Source organism: Monodelphis domestica, chromosome 1 (genome assembly GCF_027887165.1).
Source record: "Monodelphis domestica isolate mMonDom1 chromosome 1, mMonDom1.pri, whole genome shotgun sequence".
NCBI classification, from domain to species: domain Eukaryota; kingdom Metazoa; phylum Chordata; class Mammalia; order Didelphimorphia; family Didelphidae; genus Monodelphis; species Monodelphis domestica.
The window spans coordinates 719891436-719916684 of record NC_077227.1 but is presented as its reverse complement, the minus strand read 5'-3'; the positions used below and the strand labels follow the sequence as shown (position 1 = coordinate 719916684).

Here is a 25249-nt window from a genome sequence, read left to right as displayed (position 1 = left end):
TACTGGTACAGAACAACCTTTATTTCAGTTCATCAACAAGCATTTATTAGATACTTCTTATAGGTCAAGCATGGGGCTAAGCACTGGGGATACAGAGTACCTGTTTTCAAGGGCCTCACCAAAATAGGAGAGAGGACATGCAAACAACAATAAAAATACAACGCAGAGACAGTGTAAATGGGACATCATCTTAGTGGGAAGGCACGAGCACTGGGAAGGACTGGGAAAGGTCTCTAGAAAATGTAGAACATGCAGCAGATTCACAGAAACACATAAAACAAATGCAGAAAGCAAATAAATGAAGATGTACCACAATATTATTTTTAAAAGCACTTATTTACTTTTACAATAACTTATTGTCTCCTCCTTACTACTTCCTTCATTAAACAATTTTGAAAATACAAAATAAAACCTTTAGAGCTGTTCAGTGACTTTCAATCATATCCAACTCTTTGTGACCTCATCTTGGGTTTTCTTGGCAAAGATGTTGGAATGGTTTATCATTGTCTTCTCTAGAACATCAGGAAACTGAGACATCCAGGGTAAAATGACTTAACAAGGGCCACACAGCTAGGAAATGTCTGAAGCTTGATTTGAATTCACGAAGATGAGTCTTTCTGACTCTATGCCTGACATTCTATCCACTGCACTACCCACCTGCCCAGCTAATATGTACCATCTTAACAAAACAAATTCCCACACTATGTCCAAAAATGTATTTTATTCTGCAATTTTCTTCTTTCTGGCAGGAGGTGGCCAGCCTCATTCAGTCCTTTACACTTGGGGTTTATGATCACAACAATCATAATTCTAATATCCTTTGAAGTTGTTTTTCTCTGTAATGTTGTTGTTGTATAAATTGTTCTCCTAGGTTTTTTTTTTTTCATTTAACTCTGCATCATAATTACCTACATATTCTTAACAGCACTCTTTGTAATAACAAAAACCTGGAAAACAATAACAGGCTGGACAAATGGAAAATGATTGAATAAACTGATATGTGAATGGAATAGAATGACAAACATGGAGAATTAATAGAAGCAAAGGAAGATGCATCAAGTAATGAAGAAAAAAGAACTAATTGTAGGAAGACTACAATAACATGAAGAAAATTCAAATAGGTTATAAGACAAGTCAAATAAGAAAGACAATGTTGGCTCCAAGTTATTTAAACCATTCAATCTTCCTTCCTGTTAACAAATAGCAAACTACAAGCATAGAGCTTTAGCCACAATGTCAAGAAATTGTGACATAACGGATTTAGGACAGTCCCATGAAAACCTGAATTCCAGTCCTACCATGGGCACATGCCAGCTTCATGAAGGTAAATCAATTAAACCTTCCAGGTACTATGAAAAAATCTCGGGCAAAATCTACATTGGTGTATCTATTTGGAGCGGAAAGTAACCTGACATCTCTAGTACAAGCCCCTTATTTCTAGGGTCCCTTACACTTTTCAGCAGCACATGCAAAATCTGATGCCTCATTGTAACTGGAAGTCTTCCCATAATGTAACATTACTGAAGGTATTGGCTAGAAACCACTCGTCTAAAGTTTTCAGTTGACCTGTGTCAGTTATGCAGAAACTCTCCTAAGTATGTGGGGTGCATTGAATTTCAGCAGGGAATGCTAAACCGAACAAAGTAGAATCACCCACCATCTGACTATCTGAAGAACTATCAAATGTAACTCCTCTATTTTCTTAAATTCTATTTTGTTACATAGAATATATGATTTAGCAATTCAATGGGTTTTTTAAAAAAATAAGATTAGTTTCTACTTTCAATCCTGTGCACTAATTAATACATTGTTTTAAATAGTCCCTTTTCACTCCCAACAACAATCATATAAATAGCAATCCTACTTCAATAAGGCATTGCATTGAAAAAATTTTGGTAGAAAGATAATTCAAAATATTTTCAGGATTTCTCATTGCAGTGTGTTTCAGAGCCTGAGCTCTAATTCAGAGCAATGCCACTGCAAAATAATAAATTATACTGAAATAAATATGGTATAAGCAGAATCAGGAGAAAAAAAAATTACAAAAACAAATGATTTTTAAAAGACCTAGAATGATGAAATTATCAACCATGATTCCAGAGATCTAATGATTAGAATTCTGCCAACATCCTAACAGAAGTGATGGACTGGGGGGGGGGGGGGGGGCAGCTGGGTGGCTCTGTGGATTGATAGCCAGGCCTAGAGATAGGAGGTCCTGGGTTCAAATCTGGCCTCAGACACTTCCCAGCAGTGTGACCTGGGCAAGTCACTTAACTCCTATTGCCTAGCCCTTACCGCTCTTTTGCCTTGGAACCAATACTCAATACTGATTCCAAGACAGAACGTAAGGGTTAAAAAAAAAAAAGAAGTAGTGATGGACTAGATATTCAAAGTGTGACATAAATTTTTGGATTTCACCAATATGAGGATGTTTTCCTTGACTGTATTTGTTGTGAGGATTTTTCCTCCATTGAGGTGGGAGGAGGGTAGGAGACAAAATAGATACTTGTCTATTGAAAACGATTATCTTTTAAAAAATGAAATAAATATGTTGTATCATAGCATAAATATCTGGTGCCTTTCTTTTTTAATTAAACTGTCTCTCCTACTTAGCAAATAACCATTTAAAAAGCCCTCAATACATAACTAAAGCCCCCCCCCCAAAGTCCACATTGGTCATGTCAAAAAGGGTATGTCTCTTTCTACCTTTTAAGTATATCACGTCCCTGTGAAGAGGTGAATCCCACTTCATCTAGATTCTTTGGGACTCTTGGTTTATCACTTTACTGATCAGTGCCAATATCTTTCAAAGTGGTTTTTTTCTATAATGGGCACACTGCATAAACTGTTCTGGTTCTGCTCACTTTATTCTTTATCGGTTCATAGCTATCTTCTTAGGCTCTTCTGAAAATGTCCATTTCATCACTTCTTACGTCACAATTCTTCCATTACATTCACACACCATATTGTGTTTAGCTGTTTCCTAGTAGGCGGTATTTCCTTAGTTCCCACTCCTTGGCTACCTTAAAAAGAGCTGCTATAAATATTTTTCTACACGTAGAACCTTTCTCTTCCTCTTTGGTCTTTCTGGGGTATGGATTTAGTGGTGGCACAGCTGGGTTAAAAGTTACATTTTAGTAACTTTTTAGGTATAAATCAAAACAACTTTCCAGAATGGATGGATGAATTCACAACTCCACAGGGGTAATTATTTTGCTAAGTGAGAGACAGTTTAATTAAAAAAGAAAGGCACCACAACTCCATAGTACACAGTACATTCCCACACATATGCTATGTCTACACATGTGCTATGCTCCAGCCAAATTTGATTACAATCTCTGCTAAAAATACTTGTTGCCCTGCCCCTGTGACTTGGTTCAAATTGCTCCGTGAATCTATAATACCTTTCCCATTGGCATCTCTACCTAAATACCCTACCTATCCAATTAGAGGCAAATAGGTAATGCAGTGGATAGAATGCTGGTCCTGAAGGTAGGAAGATCTGAGTTCAAATCCTGATTTAGACCCTTACAACTATGAAATCCTGAGTAAATTACTTAACCTCTGCCTGCCTCAGTTTCCTCATCTATAAAAAGAGAATAATATGTCTTAACTCCAAGTGTTGCTGTGAGGATCAAATGAAAACCCATAGTAGGTACTTCATGTTTGTTTCTTTCCCCCTTCCCCTATTCTTTATGGTCCAGCACAAATACAAACTCCCCTATGAATTCCTTCGTTGAATTCTCCCTTGTAGAAGCACCAAGCAATGATCCTTGTCTACTTGGACAACAATCAATGAATGAATCAGCAAGCATTTATTAAGCTCTTACTATGTGCCATGCAAATGCTAGGGATACAAAGAAAATACAAAAAAAACTGTATTTGCCTTCTAAGAGCTTAAATTCTGACGGAGGAGGACCCATGTACATATAGAGGTGTTCACAAAATACAAAGATGGTTGATAGAAGGTAATCTTGGGAATAAAGGCACCAGAAGCTCAGTTCATCAGAAGGTGGCAATTGAGCAGAGCCTTAAAAGGAGTCAGAGAAGCCAGAAGGAAGAACATTCCAGGTTCAGAGGATGATCAGTACAAAGACAGAAAGATGTGGAGGGTTTTGTATGAGAAACAGTAAGCAACTCAGTATGGATCAACCATAGAATGCCAAAGGAAAGATAAGATAGGCCCAAGTTGTGAATAAAACTGTGGTTGACGTTCATCTCCCATTCATTAATTATTGAATCACAGAGTTGGGAGAGAATGCATCTGTAGGTGTTGCCAACTTGTACTTGGAGTCACTTACCCCAGGTTCTAGAGTCCTTTTGGAACACCTAAAATTATACCTCACCTTTCATCAGTCAAGGAATAAAAACTATTTACTGAAATGGTACAATAAGAAAAGGCCCCCCAAGTCATGTTTCCTGGGGTTCACGTTTCCACAGTACAGCTGGCAACAGGAGGGCAGGCACTCTAAAGTGTAAGGTCAAAATTTGAAAGGCCCATGATAGGAGCACCTGACCTGGCTATAGTCTCCACTTCTTCTGGCTTCCAGGGTACAAGTTTGCACTCTATATAGGAAGGGCATTCTACGGAAACCATGGGGGACATGTTTTCCCTTTGTCCACTAGTAGGATGCATCAGGAAATCTCTCTTTAAAACAGAGGTGTCAAACACACAATAGATATACTGCCCAAACCAGACTAAAATGTAATTGGAAAATATTTAACAAAATAAATAAAAATACAAAAAGAACACAGATAATGTTCATGTGGCCTTTTAAAGTCAATATGAAGCCTGTAGAAAACCTTATGTAATGCTGAGTGACTCCTTTTTCATACGAATTTGACACTACCACTCTTTAAGATCCAATACCTAGAACTCTCAAATTCAGGAATTCTGAAACTTGGGAGTTGATCACATGACATCTCTGAAAGTAAGTACAGTCCTAGAAATCTCCCTTATTGGCTGGAAGGTTTGACAATGGGATTATACTCTCTAGGGATCAAATTTCCTTTCCTTTACACAGGAAGCTGGAGTCGAGAAATTATATCCTTGAATTTACCTCTCAGACAAACAATCATTTCACGTATTATTCTGTGTGTGTATGTGTGTCATGTCATCTGCCTTCTCTCTAGATCCTGTGAGGTATGGGCAGCCACAAACTATGTTTTAACTACTCTCTTAGATAGAGCCCCTGGAACAGTGTAACCAGAGTATTAATAGAAGGATGGGCATAAGGAGATCTTAGTCATTCTCTCTCAAGGTGACTTAACATTATTATATCTGGTAACAGAACCTGATACCTTCTTTCATGATGAATAAGTTATTATTTTACTTTATGTCAATGGGTACAAGTTGAGGGCAATTAAGTGGTACAAAAGATACCACACTGACCATCAAGTCAGGAAAACCTGAGTACAAATCCTTAGACACTAATTATGTGATCTTGGTCATCACTGAATCTGCCTCACTTTCCTCACCTGTAAAATGAAGGTAACACTAGCATACATCTTCCAGGAGAGTTATGAGGAAGAAATGAGACACTTTGTAAAATGCTTAGCAATGTGCCTGGAACATAGTGGGCATTCCATAAAATGTTAGCTGTTATTATGATTTAGTCATCTTATAAGATTTTGGATGCAATTTCCCTGATATCTGTGCTAGACCCTATTCTGTATAATATTTTAATTAATGGCTTACCTAAAGGTGTATGTGCCATATGTATCAGATTTACAGCTGATATAAATGTGGCAGGGGCAGCCATTCACAGCCAAGATTCCAAAAGATCTTGACTTCCTATAACATTGGGCCAAATTGAATATGATGAAATAAAAAATAGTCAAATGGGAAATTTTACAATTGAATTCAAAATATCAACTGCATAAGTGCAATGTAGAGGCATGGCTAGAAGTAATTCATAAGAAAAAAACATGGGAATTTTGTGGATGGCAGGCTCACAAGGAGTCAGAACAAAAGAACAGCCAAAATAGCAAATTCATTCTTGGGCCAACATCAGAAGAGTAAGACCAGAAGTCACAATATTGCTAGCAAGTGTGTCAGTTTGTGTAGATTTTGAATTTTGTCATTAGATTTGCATACCATATTTTAGGGAAGATATTGATAAGCTTAAGGAGGTAAGCAACCCACATGGTGAAAAGTGTCATATGCTGAGTTAGGTTCACGTTATAAGAAGATAAACTGAGGATATTTTACCTGAACAACTGAAAAGAGAGTACCACAGGTAACTTCAAGCATATTATGGTTTCTCACAAGCAAGAAGAATTTGGCTTTTACTGTTAGGCCAAAGAGAGGATAACTAGGGAAATGGAAAGGAAACTTAAAGAGGAAAATTTAGGCTTAATATAAGAAATGTCTTCCTAATAACTGGCACTATCCAAAAGTAGAGCTGATTTCCTCAGGAATCATAGGTCTCCTCATTAAATAACAAAGGCTGGAAGACTATTTGTATGATGTATAGGGCAAACTTTTTCAGATAAAATTTGGACTAGATGTTCTCCAGGGTTCCTTCTAATTCTAAGATGCTGTGATTTTGCATTAACTTTTTGAAACTATCACTCCATTATAACAATTGTAAATTTAACCTAGATGAATTCTCTCAAGAACTCATTTTATTCATAAAGAATCTCACTGGTATTATCAGATAGTTTTTAAGTTCTTTCCTTTAGCTAAAGCTTTATGAAAAACAAGTTTAATTCTCTACAATAATTTTCTTATATACAGAGGTCTGGTTCAACCTGAATGCTTTCTAACATTCATTTTATTTAACATGTTTCTCATTTTAGTATGAAATGCCTTATGGTCCTTTCATTTGAAAGTTTGCCCACATTTATTACCTGGATTATATTTTTAGAATGAACACTCTATTGTGTATTAACTTTTGCTCATATTAAGCATTTATACCATTTTGTGAGTTCAATGTACTCTTGGGAATATTGAGTCATGTTCTTTAAGATTTCAATCACATTTTCTGCGCTTATTACACTAAATAAGTTTCTAATGAGTTTTGGGTTTTCTTTTATGTATTTAAGGTTTCCCTTTCCACAGAAGACTTTCACACATTCATTGTATTTCTTAAGACTTCTTCCCAGTATGGCTTCACATTCATAATGTATGCATCTTGCCCCAAACCTAAAGACTCTCCAACATTCATTATATCTAAATAGGTCTCTCTCCAGAATGAACTGCCTTATGTACTTCAAATCTAGAATTGGTGCAGAAGGCTTTCCCACATTCATTACATTTATAGGGTTTTTCTCCAATATGGACTCTTTGATGTCTTGAGAGCTTTTGATTACTGCTAAAGGATTTCCAACACGCATTACACTTATAAGGTTTTTCTCCAGTATGGATTCTTTGATGCTGAGTTAGATAGCTATTACTGCTGAAGGCTTTCCCACATTTATTACATTTATACGGCTTCTCTCCAGTATGAGTTCTTTGATGTCGTGATAAATTTTGATTATTGTTGAATGCTTTCCCACACTCATTACATTTGTAGGGTTTCTCTCCAGTATGAATTACCTGATGTTGCATAAGGGATGAACTTTGCCTAAAGGCTTTCCCACATTCATTACAATGATAGGGTTTCTCTCCAGTGTGAATTTTCTGATGTTGCATAAGTGATGAACTTTGCCTAAAGGCTTTGCCACATTCTTTACATTTGTAGGGCTTCTCTCCAGTATGGATTCTTTGATGTTCAATTAGATAGCTGTTACTATTGAAGGCTTTACCACATGTACTACATTTATATGGTTTCTCTCCAGTATGGATTCTTTGATGAAGAGTGAGCTTTTGATGGCTGCTGAAGGCTTTTCCACATTCATTACATGTATATGCCTTCCCGCCAGTATGGATTCTTTGATGTTGAATTAGGTAGCTATTACAGATGAAGGCTTTTCCACATTCATTACATTTGTAGGGTTTCTCTCCAGTATGAATTCTTTGATGTTGAATTAGGTAGCTATTACTGCTAAAGACTTTCCCACATTCATTACATTTATAGGGGTTTTCTCCAGGATGGATTTTTTGATGCTGAATTAGATTATTATTACTGATGAAAACTTTGCCACATTCATTACACTTATAGGGCTTCCCACCAGGATGAATTCTTTGATGTAGTGTTAAATAGCTATTACTACTGAAGGCTTTTCCACATTCATTACATTTATAAGGCTTCCCTCCAATATGAATTCTTTGATGTCGGGATAGCTGTTGATTACTTATAAAGGCTTTCCCACATTCACTACATTCAAAAGGTTTCTCACCTGTATGAATCTTTTTATGTGTTTCAACATGTCCCATCTGCCTAAAGGTTTTTCCACATTCATTACAACTATAAGGTTTCTCTCCAGTATGGATTCTTTTATGCTGTGAAAGTTGTTTATTACTAATGAAAGTTTTCCCACATTCATTACATTTATAGAGTTTCTCACCTGTATGAATTCTCTGATGCTGAATTAGGTAGCTATTACTACTGAAGGCTTTCCCACATTCATTACATTTATAAGGCTTCCCTCCAGCATGGATTCTTTGATGCTGAATTAGGTAGCTCTTACTCATAAAGCCTTTCCCACATTCATTACATTTGAAGGGTTTCACTCCAGTATGAATTTTTTTATGTTGTATAAGGTAGCTCTTACTGCTAAAGGCCTTCCCACATTCATTACATTTGAAGGGTTTCACTCCAATATGAATTTTTTGATGTTTGCTCAGGTAGTGTTTATTGCTGAAAGCTTTCCCACATTCATTACATCCAAATGCTCTTTCCCTGGTATGAATTAACTTGTGTTTAATAAACTGTGATTCCTGGCTGAATGCTTTCTCACAATGATTACACTTATAGATTATATCGCTAGTATGAATTTTTTTATGTTGGTCTAAGTAATGCCTATTACTGAAGATTTTCAAACATATATTACATACATATGACTTCTGTCCAGCATGAACCATCTTGTGAATTTTAAGGTGTCGCTTCTGCTTAAAGGTTTTATCACATTCATTACATAAATAGGATTTCTCTCCATTGTGAATTTTCTTATGTACAAAAAGGCTTATCCAGGAACCAAAGGCTTTTTCACATTCTTTGCATTTATGGGCCTTCTCTCCAACATGAGTTCTTTGATGAGCAATTAGAGATTGGCTACTGTGGTAAGCTTTCCCACATTCATTACATTCAAAGTTTTTTTCCACACCACTATGAACCTTTTCAGACTCTTGTGAACTGATGCTAAAGTCTTTGCCAAATTCATCACATTTAGAGAGTTTTCCTTGAGCATATGTCCTATGGTAACGAATTCGTTTTGAATGGTGAATGAAGGACTTCTGACGTTTATTATACTGAGAGAGTTTCTCTCTTAAGCAGATTCTGTCATATTCACTTAGACCTGACAACCCAATGAAGCTCTTCCAAAAGTTGTCATATTCATGGAGACATTTTTTTCCAGGAATTTTCTGTTGTGAAGAAAGGACTGATCCCAGATTGCACTTCAGTCTAAAAGTATTATCTTCAGGAAGAAAATCTGGGGGGGGGGGGGGGGGGGGTAAAAGGTGTTAATATTCAATGCTCTCAATAATAAAAAGAAATTAATCCATATGAAGTTTTAGATTCTATCACATTCATGAATAAAAATTATCATTAATCTGGTATGGGTAAAAGAAAATTTCTAGAAAGGAAGTGAATCCCAGGTGAGGAACAAGATAGTAGAAGAATTTCTAATTACAGAAGACTTCACAAATAGCTTAATTATCAGAAAATGGAAAGAGGTTGGCTTTGCCAAATAGACTTCTTAAACTAAAGACAATTTCTGGCAAAAAAAAATTACTTAATTTTAGAAAAATATTAATCCCTAAAAAAGCAACATCAGTTTTATAAGTGCAGGTCATAAACAATGAAGCTCATTTTCCTTAAATTATATGAAGAGGTGGATGGCAAATATAGAGAACAGGTGACTATATAGTATTCTATTTGACAAAATCTTAAAAAGATATCTTTCTAGACAAAATGAAGCAATATATGTTGGATTACATAATAGTCCAGTGAGTTTATAGTTAATTGAGAAACTGAATTGAAAAAGTGTGTGTGTGTGTGTGTGTGTGTGTGTGTGTGTGTATGTGTGTAGTCCAACCTCCCCAGTTGGAAAAGCAGTTTCTAAACCATCATGAATTATATGTAAGTAATCTGTGTATCTTATTATGATAGGAGTGGGATCTTAACTATTTTGGAGTATATGGAGTAATAGTAATAAAAAGGCAAATAATCTTTGAATAAAGAAAAGGGGCCAGATTAAATAGAAAGGGTAAAAATGCTATCTTTGGTATGAGGAGATGAATAAGGGTAAAAATAGATGAATTCAGATATAGTAAAAAAAAGAACAGGAAAAAGCAAAGGTTTTGTTCTTTTAACAAACATCTATTTCTGAGCAGAAAAAAAACTTTTAAGAAGAGACTCTGAGGATGCAAGAGGGTAAGAAATTATGGGGAAAAGGCAAAAAAATAACAGAACCTGAGTACAGACGGAAAGGTTAGCATCACAAAAAAAGGAATACTTCTTTTTCTGAGGCTATATGGAAATATGAGGGTGGGAAGATCAGGAGAATATAAAATCAGGAAGCAGCTAAAGAGAAATAACCACAATCTTTCTCCAGAGGCTTAGGGGTCTTTTAGGATCATGTCCTGTTCAATATTCCAAAGGAAATACAACGTTACTATCTAGTTGTGGTACAGTTTGGAATCTTACATAACCATGTGTAATTGGAAATCTGCCTGATTTTTATTCACTCACCCAAATAAAGGCTTTTTAGGATTTCTTCCATTGGTAGCCATGATGTTTCTCTTCTCTCTAATTGAGAAATCAAAAGTGGCTTGGAATCTGGAAGTCCTTGCTCATGAAGAAACATTTGAAAAGGTGCTGAGGACAGAGATGTTTAAGAATTCAATCTTAACCTTTATCTTTTTAGAAAAATAGAGAGCAGGCTAGGTAAGAACTCTTAAGGATATGTTACAGTTCAGTCTCATCAATTAGAGATAACTAACAGGATTTGAATTAGGTTCAAACACAATTAAGTTTATTTCAACACATTCCCTACAAAAACTATAGAAATTTTCCATTTCTCCAAATAGTTACTGGAATAGGGATTTGAGTGGAAAAGATTTTGTCTTCTCTGAGCCCAGAGTAGGCAAAGTATATTTTCAGAAGCAGCATAATAAAACTGCTGATTTCCAGTCAAAGATTTCCAAAAAAAAAGTCAAAGCCCTTCATCTGGAGAGAAAACAGGTGTATCTTGTCTCTTTCTACCAAAGGATAAAGTAAAGGCACCTTTTTACATTACATGTATTCAGTTCTTCACACTAAGAATTCAGTAAATCACATGAAATATTTCACAATCTTTAGGAAATGAGAATGAAAGTCATTTTATTAGTCAGACAATTTGTGAAAGAAAAGCTATCCTTACCAAGGGAGATAAAGTTCTCATAGTTTTCAAGCATCACATCCCAGAAAAGGTCCTTCTCAGCAGGATCTAACAGGCTCCATTCCTCTTGGGTAAAGTTTACAACCACATCTTGGAATCTCAACAATTTCTGAAATATTCAAAAACATTCAAGGACCATTCTTCATGTGGGAACATGAGGAAGACATGAAATTGGTACAACCTAAAAGGATTATTTCCCATAGAATCAAGGAATTCAAATATTCCAAATAAAGTATTTCTTGAGAATTTACCATGTTCCTCACTTTATTTTTTAAGTTTAATTTTGCTTCCTCCAATTATATGTAAAAAGTTTTCAATATTTGAAAAATAGTTTTTAGTCTTGAATACTCTCCATTTCTCTAGCCCTACTTTCCCCCTGCTGAGATGATAAGCAATCTGTTCTAGATTTTACATGTGCAATCATGTAAAACATTTTCCCATATTAATCCTTCTGTGGAAGGAAACTTAAACAATAACAAAAAAAGTGAAAAAAGTTTGCTTTGGTCTGGATTCATACTCCATCAGTTCTTTCTCTAGAAGTAGATGGCATTTTTTATCATGAGTCCTTTGGGATGGTTTTGGATTCATTATACTCCTTGAGAATAGCTAAACTAATCACAGTTGTTCATCACATCACTGCTCCTTACTTTATACTAAACTCTGTAAAAAATAATTTTTTTTATTTATCACTCAAGGTCAACCTTAAAAATCATTCTGCACATTAAGGCCTAAGCAAAAGATTTAATTACTCTCTTAATTTTTTAATTTTTATTCTATTAACAAGCATTTCTTTCCTTTCCCTACCATCCTTACCATTAGATTTTAAAAAAAAAGAAAAACAAAATCTGCCTAAAACATTCACAGTTAAGCAAAATGAATTCCCAAAATACCCATATTAAAATACTTGTCTCAGAGTTCAGAGCCCATGATCCTTCTATGAGGATGTGAGTGGCATTCTTCATCATCAGTTTTCAAAGAATTTTGATCAGTTATTCTAACTGATTTAGAATTCTTAAGTTTTTGAAAGTTGTCTTTACAGTGTTGTTGTTTAAATTGTTTGCTGGGTTCTGCTGATTTTCCTTTTCACGATTTCATAAAAGTCTCTCCACATTTCTCTGAACCATTCTTTTCATAATTCTTATGGAACAAAAATGTTCCATTTCATTTAAATGGAATAATTTGCCCGTTATTTCCCAATTGTTGGGTATTTGCCTGTTGCTAGATTCAGCTCTTGTTAGCCAGCTGGAAAGTTCTGCAGGATCAGTGACAAGAGTCACAAGCTCCCTTTTAGTCTGGGCTTGCCCAGATTATTCCCTGCAGGCCCCAGATGAGGTTAAAGGCTATAACCGATAACCCACATACATCCCAGGGACAGAGTCATACAACTTCTATTTGCTTCTGTACTTGCTTAGTACTCAGTCAGAACTGCAGACTGAGAAAAAAGAATTGGAAACCAGTTGTTCTGCCTTGCAGCTATGAAATTGACTGGGAGGAAACTATCCACTCCAAATCTAGTTATGAGCTCCTTAGTTGCTGACTTCAGGAGAATTCAAACCCACATTTTCCAAGAATTAAAGGAAAGGTCATGGATACTCATTCTCCCCACCAGCACCTACCAAGTTCCATATGGCAGAATTGAGACACAAAGGTGGAATTCAGAGAATTTAGAACAACTGCAATAAATAAGGCGCTGGATTTAAAGTTAAGAAGACCTGGGTTCAAATTCTATCACTTACTAGATGTGTGACCCTGGATAAGTCACTTAAATCTTGCCTGGCCTCAGTCTCTTTATCTGTAAAATGATGGGCTATACTTAATGACCTCCAAGTTCTTCTAATTAGAATCCTCCAGTTCTAAATCTAAATTGCAAAAAAGGGAGAACAAAGTTTGTGAACTATGTGCTACTCAATTTTTTTTTAAATAGCAGTTAAAATCCTCTATGACCATCACATCATATTTCTGTTCTAGGCTTGTGCGTTGTCCAATTTATGATGTAGTTTCTCTTTTTGTACAAGTGATCTATAGTGCATTTCAATGACCATATATAAACTGTTGTTTTTTTCTCCATTTATTTTTACTCCTCTTTCCTATCCATGTTTCTCCTTTAATTCCTGGATTGCCAGGAGCCATCAAGTCCACACTGTCTGATATGGTCACAGGTGGAAACCGGGGACTGCACAGCAGCCTCCAGGAAGGATGGAAACACCCACTCAGACCCCCTGAGTGACTCTTCTTTTACTAACACCCCCTTATTATTGGAATTGCTATGATTATTATTCTTACCCAGCCCCAGGAAAATATAGATGACAGCAAAATGCCTGCAGGGTTGATATAGATGTCCCACTCTACCCCCCTAGAATATTGTCAAGAGATGCTACTTACAAAAATAAACCTAAGGATTCCTATGTGTCCATTTATATAAAGGATTATAGATGGGACCCCCTTTTTCCTCACAAAACTGCATTTAGATTCTCTACCCCCATACAAGCCAGGGATGACAAGCTTCCCCGATCCGGTATATCAATTGCCTTTCAAGGAAAGGCTGGTATGTTCCACCTCTCTGATTTGTTTTGCTGGCAAGGCAATATGTCTTAGAAACCTTAGTGAAACATTAGAAAATGAAAGCCTGATATTGGAATAATACTTAAAAACTGGGTTATGTTTATTAACATTGACTTAACAACAATGTTATGTTGATTATCTCCTTAGAAATCTGATTGATTAAGCATTTGATTAAAGTAATGAATAATCACTCTTGGCTAGACTGCATGTCTAGGAACCTCACAGGTTAATGAAGAATTGACCTTTAGCTATGCTACCCGTGATGAGAAAACAGCCATCTTCTGTAAAAGCTTCGCATTTGTTGTTAAGATCTATAGAAACAAAGTATGTAGGGTAATTATAGAATGTTATTCAAACAATTTGTTAAAAGTTAATGTATGACTTATTCCATGTATGTAAGAAAACATATATGATGAAAAATGAAACTGTGTGCCAAGTATATGTATAATCGTTGATGGTATAAAAACAGTCAAAGCCGAGCCAAAGTGGAACAGTTTCTTGTGACGCCTGGCTGCAGGTGAAAACCGTTTCTCACTTCATCTTCTTCATTACTCCGAAGCCATCACACCAGCCAAGGACCCCGTCCCCTGCAGTGAGGGCTGGTCCCACATACCGCAGCACTGGATTTCTTCATGTAAGTAAGCTTTGTTAATATATACTGCTGTTCCCTCCCTTTACACATCTGGTATCATTTGCATAAAGTAAAGGCTTTCTTATAGCCATATGACAATCATAGGTCTCATCCCACCAAATCTCAGTGATACCTATGAAGTCTTGGTGCATGTTGCTCTTGGCAAGATCAATCAAGGAGCAAATGTTAAGTATACCCTGAGGTAGACTTAATATACCATTAAGTATACCATGAGGTAGGCATTATGCTAAGTGCTGGGGATACAAATAGAAAGAACTGAAGCAATACCTGCTCTCAGGGAACTTTCTTTCTAATAAGGAAGACAAGTGTATATATAAATATGAAATTAATACAACCTGTTTAAATACAAGGTAATTAGGGAGGAAGGGCACTAGATGTTGAAAGAATCAAGAAAGGCTTCATTTAAAAGGATATTCTTGAGCCTTTCATTTGTATTTTTTCATTGGAGTGCGCAGTCTCCTTCCAGTCAGTTTTATAGCTGCAAAGTAGAATTGGTTTCCAATTCTTCTTTCTCAATCTATAGCTCTGGCTGAGTACTAAGCAATTCCAGAAGCAAAGAGAAGTGAACAAGTATGGAAAGAATGGAAAGGAAGATCTAAAACATAGTCTTATGGAAAAATCTATACTTAGTGAGCATGACATGGATATAGAACCAATAAAAATAAAAGAAATTGAAAATTCTTGAGACTTTATTGGCCAAAAGGATCAAGGCTTGTGTTCCTGAGATGGCCTCTTAGTACAAAAAGCCATGAGGAGTTCCAACAGTTGCCTTGGGCTTGATCAGTGGACCACCATGGGCAACACAGATTAAAGTAGCTATACTCAGCTATGCTGTCTTTGCCCTGTTATTGCTGAATATTTTATTAATAGTTAAGATGGAAACATCCATTCAAAAAGATGGAAACATCTATTCAAAGCCCCTCACAATCTGGCCCTCTCCTACATTCCAGTGTTCTTACCTCTTACTTCTTGCTTGATATGTGTTCCTTGATCCAATGACAGTGGCCTCCCAGCTATTCTACAAACAAGACACTCCATCTCTCAGCTTCAGGTATCTTCCCTGGCTGTATCCCACACTGCTTTCTCTACTCCTTCTAAATACTCACCTCCCTGGCTTCCTTTAAGTCCCAACTAAAATTCCACCTTCCCCAACCTCTCTAAATTCTAGGGTGTTCCCTGTTTTGTATATAGGTTGTTGTGTATAAACACATATAGGTATATGTGTTTGCTTTTTGTCTCCTCCATTAGACGGTGAGCTCCTTGAGGGGAGGTACTGTCTTTTGCCTCTTTTTGTGCACTTAGCATAGTGCCTGGCACATAAGAGGTGTTTAATAAATGTTTATTTATTGAGTAGGTAGGAAACATCACTTGTCTATATCTCAGATAACTCCTATAACATAGTTGGTAGTTAGGGTTCTTTTTTTATTTTATTTAATTAGTCAATTTAGAACATTTTTCCTAGGTTACAAGATTCATGTTCTTTCCCTCCTCTCCCCCCATGCCCTCCCATAGCTGATGCACAATTCCACTCGGTTTTGCATGTGTCCTTGATCAAAACCTATTTCCATATTATTGATGTTTGCACTAGGATGTTAATTTAGAGTCTATATCCCCAATCATATCCCCATTGACCCATGTGATCAATCAGTTGTTTTTCTATTCTATTTTGTTTCTATTCTCAGTTTTTCCTCTGAATGTGGATAGTGTTCTTTCTCATAAATCCCTCCGAATTGTTCTGGATAATTGCATTCCGACTAATAGAGAAGTTCATTACATTCTATTGTACCACAGTGTGTCAGTCTCTGTGTACAATGTTCTTCTGGTTCTGCTTTCACTCTGCATCACTTCCTAGAGGTCATTCCAGTTCCCATGGAATTCCTCTGGTTCATTATTCCTTTGAGAACAATAGTATTCTATCACCAACAGATACCACAATTTGTTCAGCCATTCCCCAATTGAAGGGCATCCCCTCATTTTCCAATTTTTTGTCACCACAAAGAGTGCAGCTATGAATATTCTTGTGCAAGTCGTTTTCCTTATTATCTCTTTGGGGTATAAACCCAGCAGTGCTATGGCTAGATCAAAGGGCAGGCAGTCTTTTAGCGCCCTTTGGGCATCGTTCCAAATTGCCATCCAGAATGGTTGGATCAATTCACAACTCCATCAGCAATGCATTAATGTCCCAATTTTGCCATATCCCCTCCAACATTCATTATTTTCCTTTGCAGTCATGTTAGTCAATCTACTAGGCATGAGGTGATACCTCAGAGTTGTTTTGATTTGCATCTCTCTGGTTATAAGAGATTTAGAGCACTTTTTCATGTGCTTATTAATAGTTTTAATTTCTTTATCTGAAAACTGCCTATTTATGTCCCTTTCCCATTTATCAATTGGTGAATGGCTTGATTTTTTGGTACAATTTATTTAACTCTCTATACACTTGAGTAATTAGACCTTTCTCAGAGGTTTTTGTTATGAAGATTGTTTCCCAATTTGTTGCTTCCCTTCTTATTTTGGTTGCATTGGTTTTGTTTGTATAAAACCTTTTTAATTTCATGTAATCAAAATTATTTATTTTACATTTAGTGATTTTTTTCTAGCTCTTGCTTAGTTTTAAAGTCTTTCCTTTCCCAAGGATCTGTCAAGTATACTATTCTGTGTTCACCTTAATTTGCTGATAGTTTCCTTCTTTATATTCAAGTCATTCACTCATTCTGAATTTATCTTGGTGTAGGGTGTGAGATGTTGATTCAAACCCAATCTCTCCCATACTGTCTTCCAATTTTCCTAGTAGTTTTTGTCAAATAGTGGATTTTTGTCCCAAAAGCTGGGATCTTTTGAGTTTACCATAGACAGTCTTGCTGAGGTCACTTACCCCAAGTCTATTCCACTGATCCTCCTTTCTGTCTCTTAGCCAGTACCACATTGCTTTGATGACCACTGCTTTATAATATAGTTTGAGATCTGGTACTACTAGGCCACCTTCTTTCACATTTTTTTTCCATTATTTCCCTAGACATTCTTGATCTTTTGTTCTTCCAAATGAACTTTGTTATGTTTTTTTCTAATTTAGTAAAAACATTTCTTGGTAGTTCAATGGTTATGGCACTAAATAAGTAAATATGTTTGGGTAGGATTGTCATTTTTGTTATTTTAGTTCATCCTATCCATGAGCAATTCATGTTTTTCCAATTATTTAGATCTAGTTTTAATTGTGTGGAAAGTGTTTTGTAGTTGTGTTCACATAGTTCCTCTGTCTTGGCAGATAGATTCCTAAGTATTTTAAATTGTCTAGGGTGATTTTAAATGGAATTTCTAATTCTTGCTGCTGAGATGTGTTGGAAATATAGAGAAATGCTGATGACTTATGTGGATTTATTTTGTATCCTTCTTTAAATTTTTTCCACTAACTTTTTAGTTGATTCTCTAGGATTCTTTAAGTAGACCACCATATCATCTTCAAAGAGTAAAAGCTTGGTCTCCTCATTGCCTATTTTAATGCCTTCAATTTCTTTTTCTTCTCTAATTGCTACTTCTAGTGTTTCTAGTACAATGTTAAATAATAGAGGTGATAATGGGCATCCTTATTTCACTCCTGATCTTATTGGGAAGGCTTCTAGTTTATCCTCATTGTAGATGATGTTTGCTTATGGTTTTAGATAGATACTGTTTATTATTTTTAGGAAAGGCCCTTCTATTCCTACACTTTCTAGTGTTTTCAATAGGAATGAATGTTGTATTTTGCCAAAGGCTTTTTCTGCATCTATTGAAATAATCATGTGATTTTTGTTGGTTTGCTTGTTGAGGGTATTTATGATTCTTAAGCTACATTACGACTCTAAACATGATTCAACAGGATTAATGATAAAGAATGCTGCCCACCTCCGGAGAGAAAGGTAAAGAACTAAATATGTAGAATGAGACACAACCTGTTGGACCTGGCCAATACTTACTTGTTTTGCTTAACTACATATTTTTGTTACAAGAGCTTAGTTTTTCTTTTTCTCTGATGAGCATAGAAGAGGATAGCAAAACAAAACAAAATAAAATTGATTTTTAGGTCTTTAAGTATGATCATTTGATGAAAGGAGGAAGAAAAAGAAAAATGAATGAAAGGTGTCCACACCTTTAGGAATGAGACTGCATTTCAGGAGAGAGAAGTCAAAATAACTTACGTGGGATGCTGTTAGGCACTCAAAAGCCATTCTCTTTGCCACCTTGATTCTCCCTTTTTGGTCAAGTCTTGAGAAGCCAAAACTGGGGAAGGAGAAATATGTTAAGCAGAAAACCAATTTTATCATGCATTTCTTAAACTCACCAAAATATAACTGTAACTCCCCAACTTGGATATCAGTTCCAATATCTTCTATAGAAGAAGTCAAACCTACCCAAGAATAAATTGACCTTTAATTAAAATCAAAAGGAAGAACTACAGATGTTAGTGCCTGAGACCTGGATTCTAAATCAACACTTCTAGCAAATTCTAAGGGAGAGGACTCTAATATAGTGAATTATTTGACATGAGCTAAATTCATAGAAATCCCCTCTATATTCTACATGCTACTAAGTATGCAAACCAAACTTTCTATGGCTCACTGATCCCTTTATTGAATTAAAAAAATTTTTTTTCTATTCCCCTCTATGTCTTATAGGATATGTGTGAAATTAATTTACTTAAGTCTTTGGAGAAAACTAGTGACACTAATGCATTGTTGGTGAAGTTGCAAACTGGTTCTACCATTATGGATTTGATGCTCAAAGGACTTTTTTGGGTGTATACCATTTGGTACAGTAATATCACTACTAAGTCTATAACTTAAAGAGACTGAAGAAAAGATCTTAGTTGTATAAAAATATTTATGCCAGGAATTGAAAATCAGGCCTAGAGAGGGGAGATCCTGTGTTCAAATGTGACTTCAGATACTTCCTAGTTATGTGACCCTGGGTCCTGACAACCTGGGCTCAATCAGTGTTATGAGAGGTGCAGAAAGGCAGCCCAATGATAGAGAAGTAACTCAACTGTTCATATTCTGTGATTCAACAATCACATTACTTGGCATAAAACCTAGTATGTGACCCAGGAATTTAGACAGAGACAAAGATCCAATATGTACAAAATATGACACACAATAGATTCAGTCAACTACAAAGAAATGAGAAATGGAGAGAAAAATGAGCAAAATCTCAAGAACAAATTCTATGACTACAGTAATTTAAAATAAAATTACTTAAAAGACTACAATTTCATATAACTTTTTTTTTTCCTTCTAGAACTGCCTCAATCACATCTTTGTTACAAAAGTGCCCCACTACCCATTCCTGTGAAAAGTATAAGATCTGTTTTCTCTTCTGATTTTTTTTAATGGTATGATCATTAATATTCAGGCCATACACCAATTTTGAATTTACTATGGAATATATTTTGGTCCAAATCTATATCTTCCAGAATTTTTTCCAGTTACCCCAAAAGTTCTTGCCAAGTTCTTTCTGAGGCAATTTATGTCTTTAGATTAGTTGTTGCCCAGTTGTTTCAGTCATGTCCAGCTCTTTGTGATCCCATATGGGGTTTTGTTGGCAGAGATACTAGAGTGGGATTTGGCATTTCCTATTCCAGTTTATTTTACAGATGAGAAAATTAAGGCAAACAGGATGAAATGACTTGCCCAGGGTCACACAGCAACTGTCTGAGGCTGGATTTGGGTTACTAAATTAAACTATTTCTGATTCTTCTGTACTTTAACTGTCCCACTGAGTTAAAGAACAAAGTTTACATTTTTAGACATGGCCTACCTGTCCACTTGTTTTTCCTGATAATCCTTATTTGTTAAAGGGGAGAGATTACAAAAGGAGGGAACAGCTGTTCGGTAGTGATAGAGACACACAAAAAAAGAAGAAAGCATCATTTAAATATTTTTAAGATATATGAATAAGAGAAGAAAGTTCACATGGGAATTAAAAAAAAAAGCTGGGCAGCTTTGCTACTTATCATGCTAAACTTAATAGTCACAAAAATAACAATAAAAATTTGAAAAACTATACCCAGCAAGATCAGAGCTTTATTATAACCCCCTTTTTTGTTTTTCATGTAGTAAAACATTCATATTTATTGGTGTTTTAAATTCATAATGAAAAAGAAAGCTTAATTTCAAAAAGAAAATGTACCTACATAAATATAACATGAAGTGAAAAGATAAGGCTAAGTTTATCTTCAAGGACATGAAAAATATTAATATTTGCCAGTTATATATTGATTTAAGTGTTACAAAGTACTTTGTAATACATTATTTAATCTGGTCCTCTAAAAAATCCTGTGATACAGGTAATATTATTATTCTAATTTGACAAATGAGTAAACTAAGGCCCAGTTTAATAGATAATATAAATTACATATTGTGCTGTATAATATATAAGTACCTCAGATGCAAAAAAAAAATACATCTTTATTTAAATACAATTTTTTCCTATGAATTTTGTTGTATATGTTTAAAAAAGATTATTTGTTACATTAAAATTCCCAGGTATCTCTCTCCCTCCTTCCCCACACTAGAAAAGGAATGAACTGACAAAAAGGTATATGTATTGGTATTCTTTCCACATCAAGGTAGGTTAGGTGCACAAGGCACTTGAGATCTGAAAAATCCCTATAAAAATATTTGGCCCTCTCCTTATACCAGTGAAGTCTGAATTTTTTCTTTTTCTTTCATAGACTGTTTACAGTATCTTACTGAAAAAAATCTGGGTTAAGTATTTGGTCACAGGCTATATATAGGCCAATATTATGTAAAAATACTGCATAAAAAATAAATGTTAAAAATACAAAACAAATATTACATTTTTGTCAAGTGAAACAAATCTGAGAATAATATTGAACATACTGCATATATAACATCTCAAAATGTAAAGATTATTGAGAGATAACTGCAAGATGTCATGTGAGATTGTCATGAACACAAACCAGTGCATTATACAACTACAGTTTTTACAACAAAATTAATTTTAAGAAAAAAAGTGCATCTCTGTTCACTTATATTATTAAACAAGAACAAAATACATATTGTACGGTAACATGTATATAATAGCACATACATTTTATGCATTCATGAATTACTAAACTTAAGATATCTCCACATTTCTTTGTCATCTATTGACTTTCATGCTCTTTTCACAAACTCTGACTTTTTCTTTTAGTTTTAAAAATGAAATTGTGCTTAATTTTGGTATTAAGAGATAAAACATGTTGCTATTATACTATAATATACATATATTTTATGCATTTATGAGTTTTAAAACTTTTTCTGTGTCATCTGATGGCCTTCACCTGTTATCTTTGGCTTCCACAAAACTCCCCCCAAATTTCATATAATTTCTTATGCCAATCCACAATATATTGAAATGGCAACAGGGAAAGTCACAATGTGAAAGGGATATCTATATGTGTGTGTATATATATGTATATGTAATATACATATATATTTTTAATAAATATATAACTTTGTGTTTAAATATATATAAGCTTTATATATATGTGTGTGTGTAAATATATATATATATAAATATGTCTTACTTATTTCAATGTATCAGTTCTTTCACTGGAAGTGGACATATACAACTCATTCTTAAAACAATATTTTAGCTGCTGTATGTTTCTCTTGGTTATGTTTATTTCATTCTTCATAACTTTATGTAGGTCTTTCCACATTATAGCTTTGTTTTAAAATTAAGTTGCTCATCATTTCTTATGGCACAATAGTATTCCAATCCAATCATGTCACACCTGTTTTATACATTTTAAAATATGATTCTTAGAGTCCATAGGCTTCATCAGACTATCCAAGGGATCCAAGACAAAAACATGCTAGGAACTCTGGCTAGAGAAAAGGTCTTCAGCATCCTACCAGATATACTAACTTATACTGTCAAAAGTCACACAGCTAGTAAATGTCTGAAGAAGAACTTAAACCCAGGGCTTTTTGATTTTGAACTCTATCGACTAAACCAGCCTGAAAGAAACAGGTGATAAGGGGAGAAAGGACTGAAAAGGAAAAGTAAATAGTAGAGAGAATCTTATAAATCATCTCATCCAACACCCTTATTTTAGATACAAGGAAAATATGACCTAGAAAGCTTAAAGCACAAGTCTGACCAGATCACATCCTTCCTCAATGAATTCCAAAGCGTCCCTATCCACTTTGGTATCAAAGACACACTTCTGCATTTGAAATTTACTTTCTCAACTTCGCCCCAAACTAAAATTCCGACCAGTGCTACCTAAAAATACCCTTTTCTCTGCTCTGTAATCCAGCCAAACTGGTCTTGCTCTTCTACCCACATATTCTGCCATCCACACATGGGATACATGCCTTCCTCCTCTGCATCTTGGAATTCCTTGTTTCTTTCTAAACTCATCTTCTACATTAAGCCTTCATTGATATCTCTTAGCTGCTCCTGCCCACAACGAGAAATTACCTTGTATTTATCTTCAACATATTTTTGTATGTATTTAATGTGTATAACATGTCACCCTTGACATTTCTAAGTGTTCTTTCAGTAAATGTAAGCTCCTTGAAAGTAGCATTGGACACACAGCAGGTGCTTAATAAATGCCAGTCAATTAATAAATAAATTTACCTGCCAAACAGATGTTCAAGTTGAGTTCTGTGATTTCTGGTTAAAAAAAAAAACAACCAAATTTTAGATTTTCCAAAACTTATTTTATGATATGTTTGATTAATTTTACTCTTGCTGAATGTTAGTTGAACTTGACTGCAGGTGGAAATAATGACAATTCTTTAAGACTGTCAATCATTAAAGCAAAGTCTTCCAGAAAATTAATGTTAGTTAATCTCTTTGCAAGGAGAAAAATGCATATATAATGCAGTATATGTGTGCCACAGAGCAGTAGCTGCTCATAAATTACACACCACCAGGCCTGGCAGAAACAGACTAGTTTTAATCATTTTTGTTTCAAGTTTTTATTTCATCAGTTTCTAGATCAGTTTTTTTTTAAATTAGATTGGTGACAGAATAAATTGTAATCAGAAACATTTTAAACCTTAATAACTTCCCTAGATTTAATGATTTTAGGAAATTTTCCTAACAATTTTGTAGCTACTCTAGGCTTTCTTCCCAGAGTTCTTTCTTCTCACCATTAGAACAAAATGGAATTAAGTTAACTTTTGAATATTCATTATTAACGCCACTGACACCGAAGGTAGACAACAAGGTATGGAAAGTACATTCTGAGGTTAACAGCAATTATTTTAAAATAACTACTAGCTAGACTTGTTGAGAGCAGATGGACCTAAATATTGGTAAAGTTTCGCACCGGTTCAGGGAATTCCTGAAGTTAAAAAGGGTCTCTTGTGAGTTGTACAGCCCCTCAGGAAGGCGCTAAACCAAGGGCTCTTAATCTGAAGTCCATGGAGCCCACCAGGGGCCTCTGGATATATTTCAGGGGAGCCAGCACTGGTTTCCTGAGTGTTTCCGTTTCGGGTGTTTCAAAACAAGCCCCTGAGAAGGGTCCTCGAGCGGCCAAGCGGATCCGAGAACCACAGAGGGGTGGGACCTCTGGCCAAAGACTGCAGCTGACACACTATCACTAAACCCTTTACAGTCAACAGCTCCTCGGAACAACCTGCAGAGCCTCAAGTCCCAATGGAGCAGGAGGTCGAGGCGCCCCAAGCCTCGGTCCCAGCCGGGTTCTTGACCCCCAGTCTCTTGCTTGGGGAGAGGAAGTTCCAGGGAGGAGAAGTCAACGGAAGAGGACAGGCTAGTCAACCACCCCTGAGGCAGCCTGGAACACCTCACAGATCCCGGGTCCCTGGCTCCCCTCCCCCACAATGGATGGGGGAGGGTCCCGGCTCCCGCCCCGGGTGCACCCCCCTGCCCGTCCGCCTTAGGCACGCCCCCTTTCCGGCTCTTCCCGGGCCCCGCCCCATCCCCGCCCTCGCCTCCGCATCCCCGAGCGGGGGATGGGGGGACCACCGGTCTTTGTCCTGAGGGACCAGACCTGAGGGTAGGGACAAGGTCAAGAGCGAGAAAGGAAGAAGGGAGAAAGGAGGGACAGGCAGACACGGACACTCTTGCACACCCACAGTCACACTAACACTCAGTCGCAATCACTCACCCGCAGCAAAAAAAAAGGAGAGGCGCGAATCCCTACGGGGCTGGAACTGCGCCTGCGCATATTCAGGAACGAACTCTGATTCCCAGAATCCGTCAGGAACTTGAAGGCTGTGCTGGGACGGATCTGGTCTACTACGAGGTGGATTCTGGGAAAATGAAGTCTCATTCCATGAAGTCATCGCAGTCCAAAGCCTTCTGGGAATTGTAGTCCAGAAGCTATCTGACCTGGCTCCCTCATGGACCTCTTAAGAGAAGTACCAGTCAGCCAATAAGTATTTATTTAGCACTTACTGTGTATCAGGCTCGGTACTAAGAGATACGGAACAGTCGCTGTCCTCGGGGAATTTGTATTCCTTAGGGCAGACATGCCTATGTGAATGGTTACAACACGGATAACAAAAAGAAGCACCAGGACCAATTACC

The 25249-nt window shown here is 36.1% G+C and overlaps 1 protein-coding gene across 4 annotated transcripts; it reads right to left on the bottom strand.

Moving 5' to 3' along the window:
* On the bottom strand, positions 1-24960 carry LOC100619242 (zinc finger protein 83-like). 4 transcript variants are annotated; one of them, XM_056812327.1, is made up of 6 exons: positions 24828-24943; positions 23330-23365; positions 18877-18958; positions 11470-11596; positions 10800-10925; positions 1-9537 (listed from the first exon to the last, which is right to left on the bottom strand). In XM_056812327.1, exons 3-6 carry the CDS (start codon positions 18904-18906, stop codon positions 7175-7177), a joined length of 2646 nt encoding a protein of 881 aa, XP_056668305.1. In that variant the 5' UTR covers positions 18907-18958; positions 23330-23365; positions 24828-24943; the 3' UTR covers positions 1-7174. The 4 variants fall into 4 exon arrangements, with proteins under 4 accessions (XP_056668305.1, XP_007477668.2, XP_007477670.2 ...); XM_007477606.2 differs by lacking the exon at positions 24828-24943 and adding an exon at positions 24027-24584; XM_007477608.2 differs by lacking the exon at positions 23330-23365 and having other exon boundaries at positions 24828-24960.
* Positions 24961-25249: the final 289 nt, after the last annotated feature.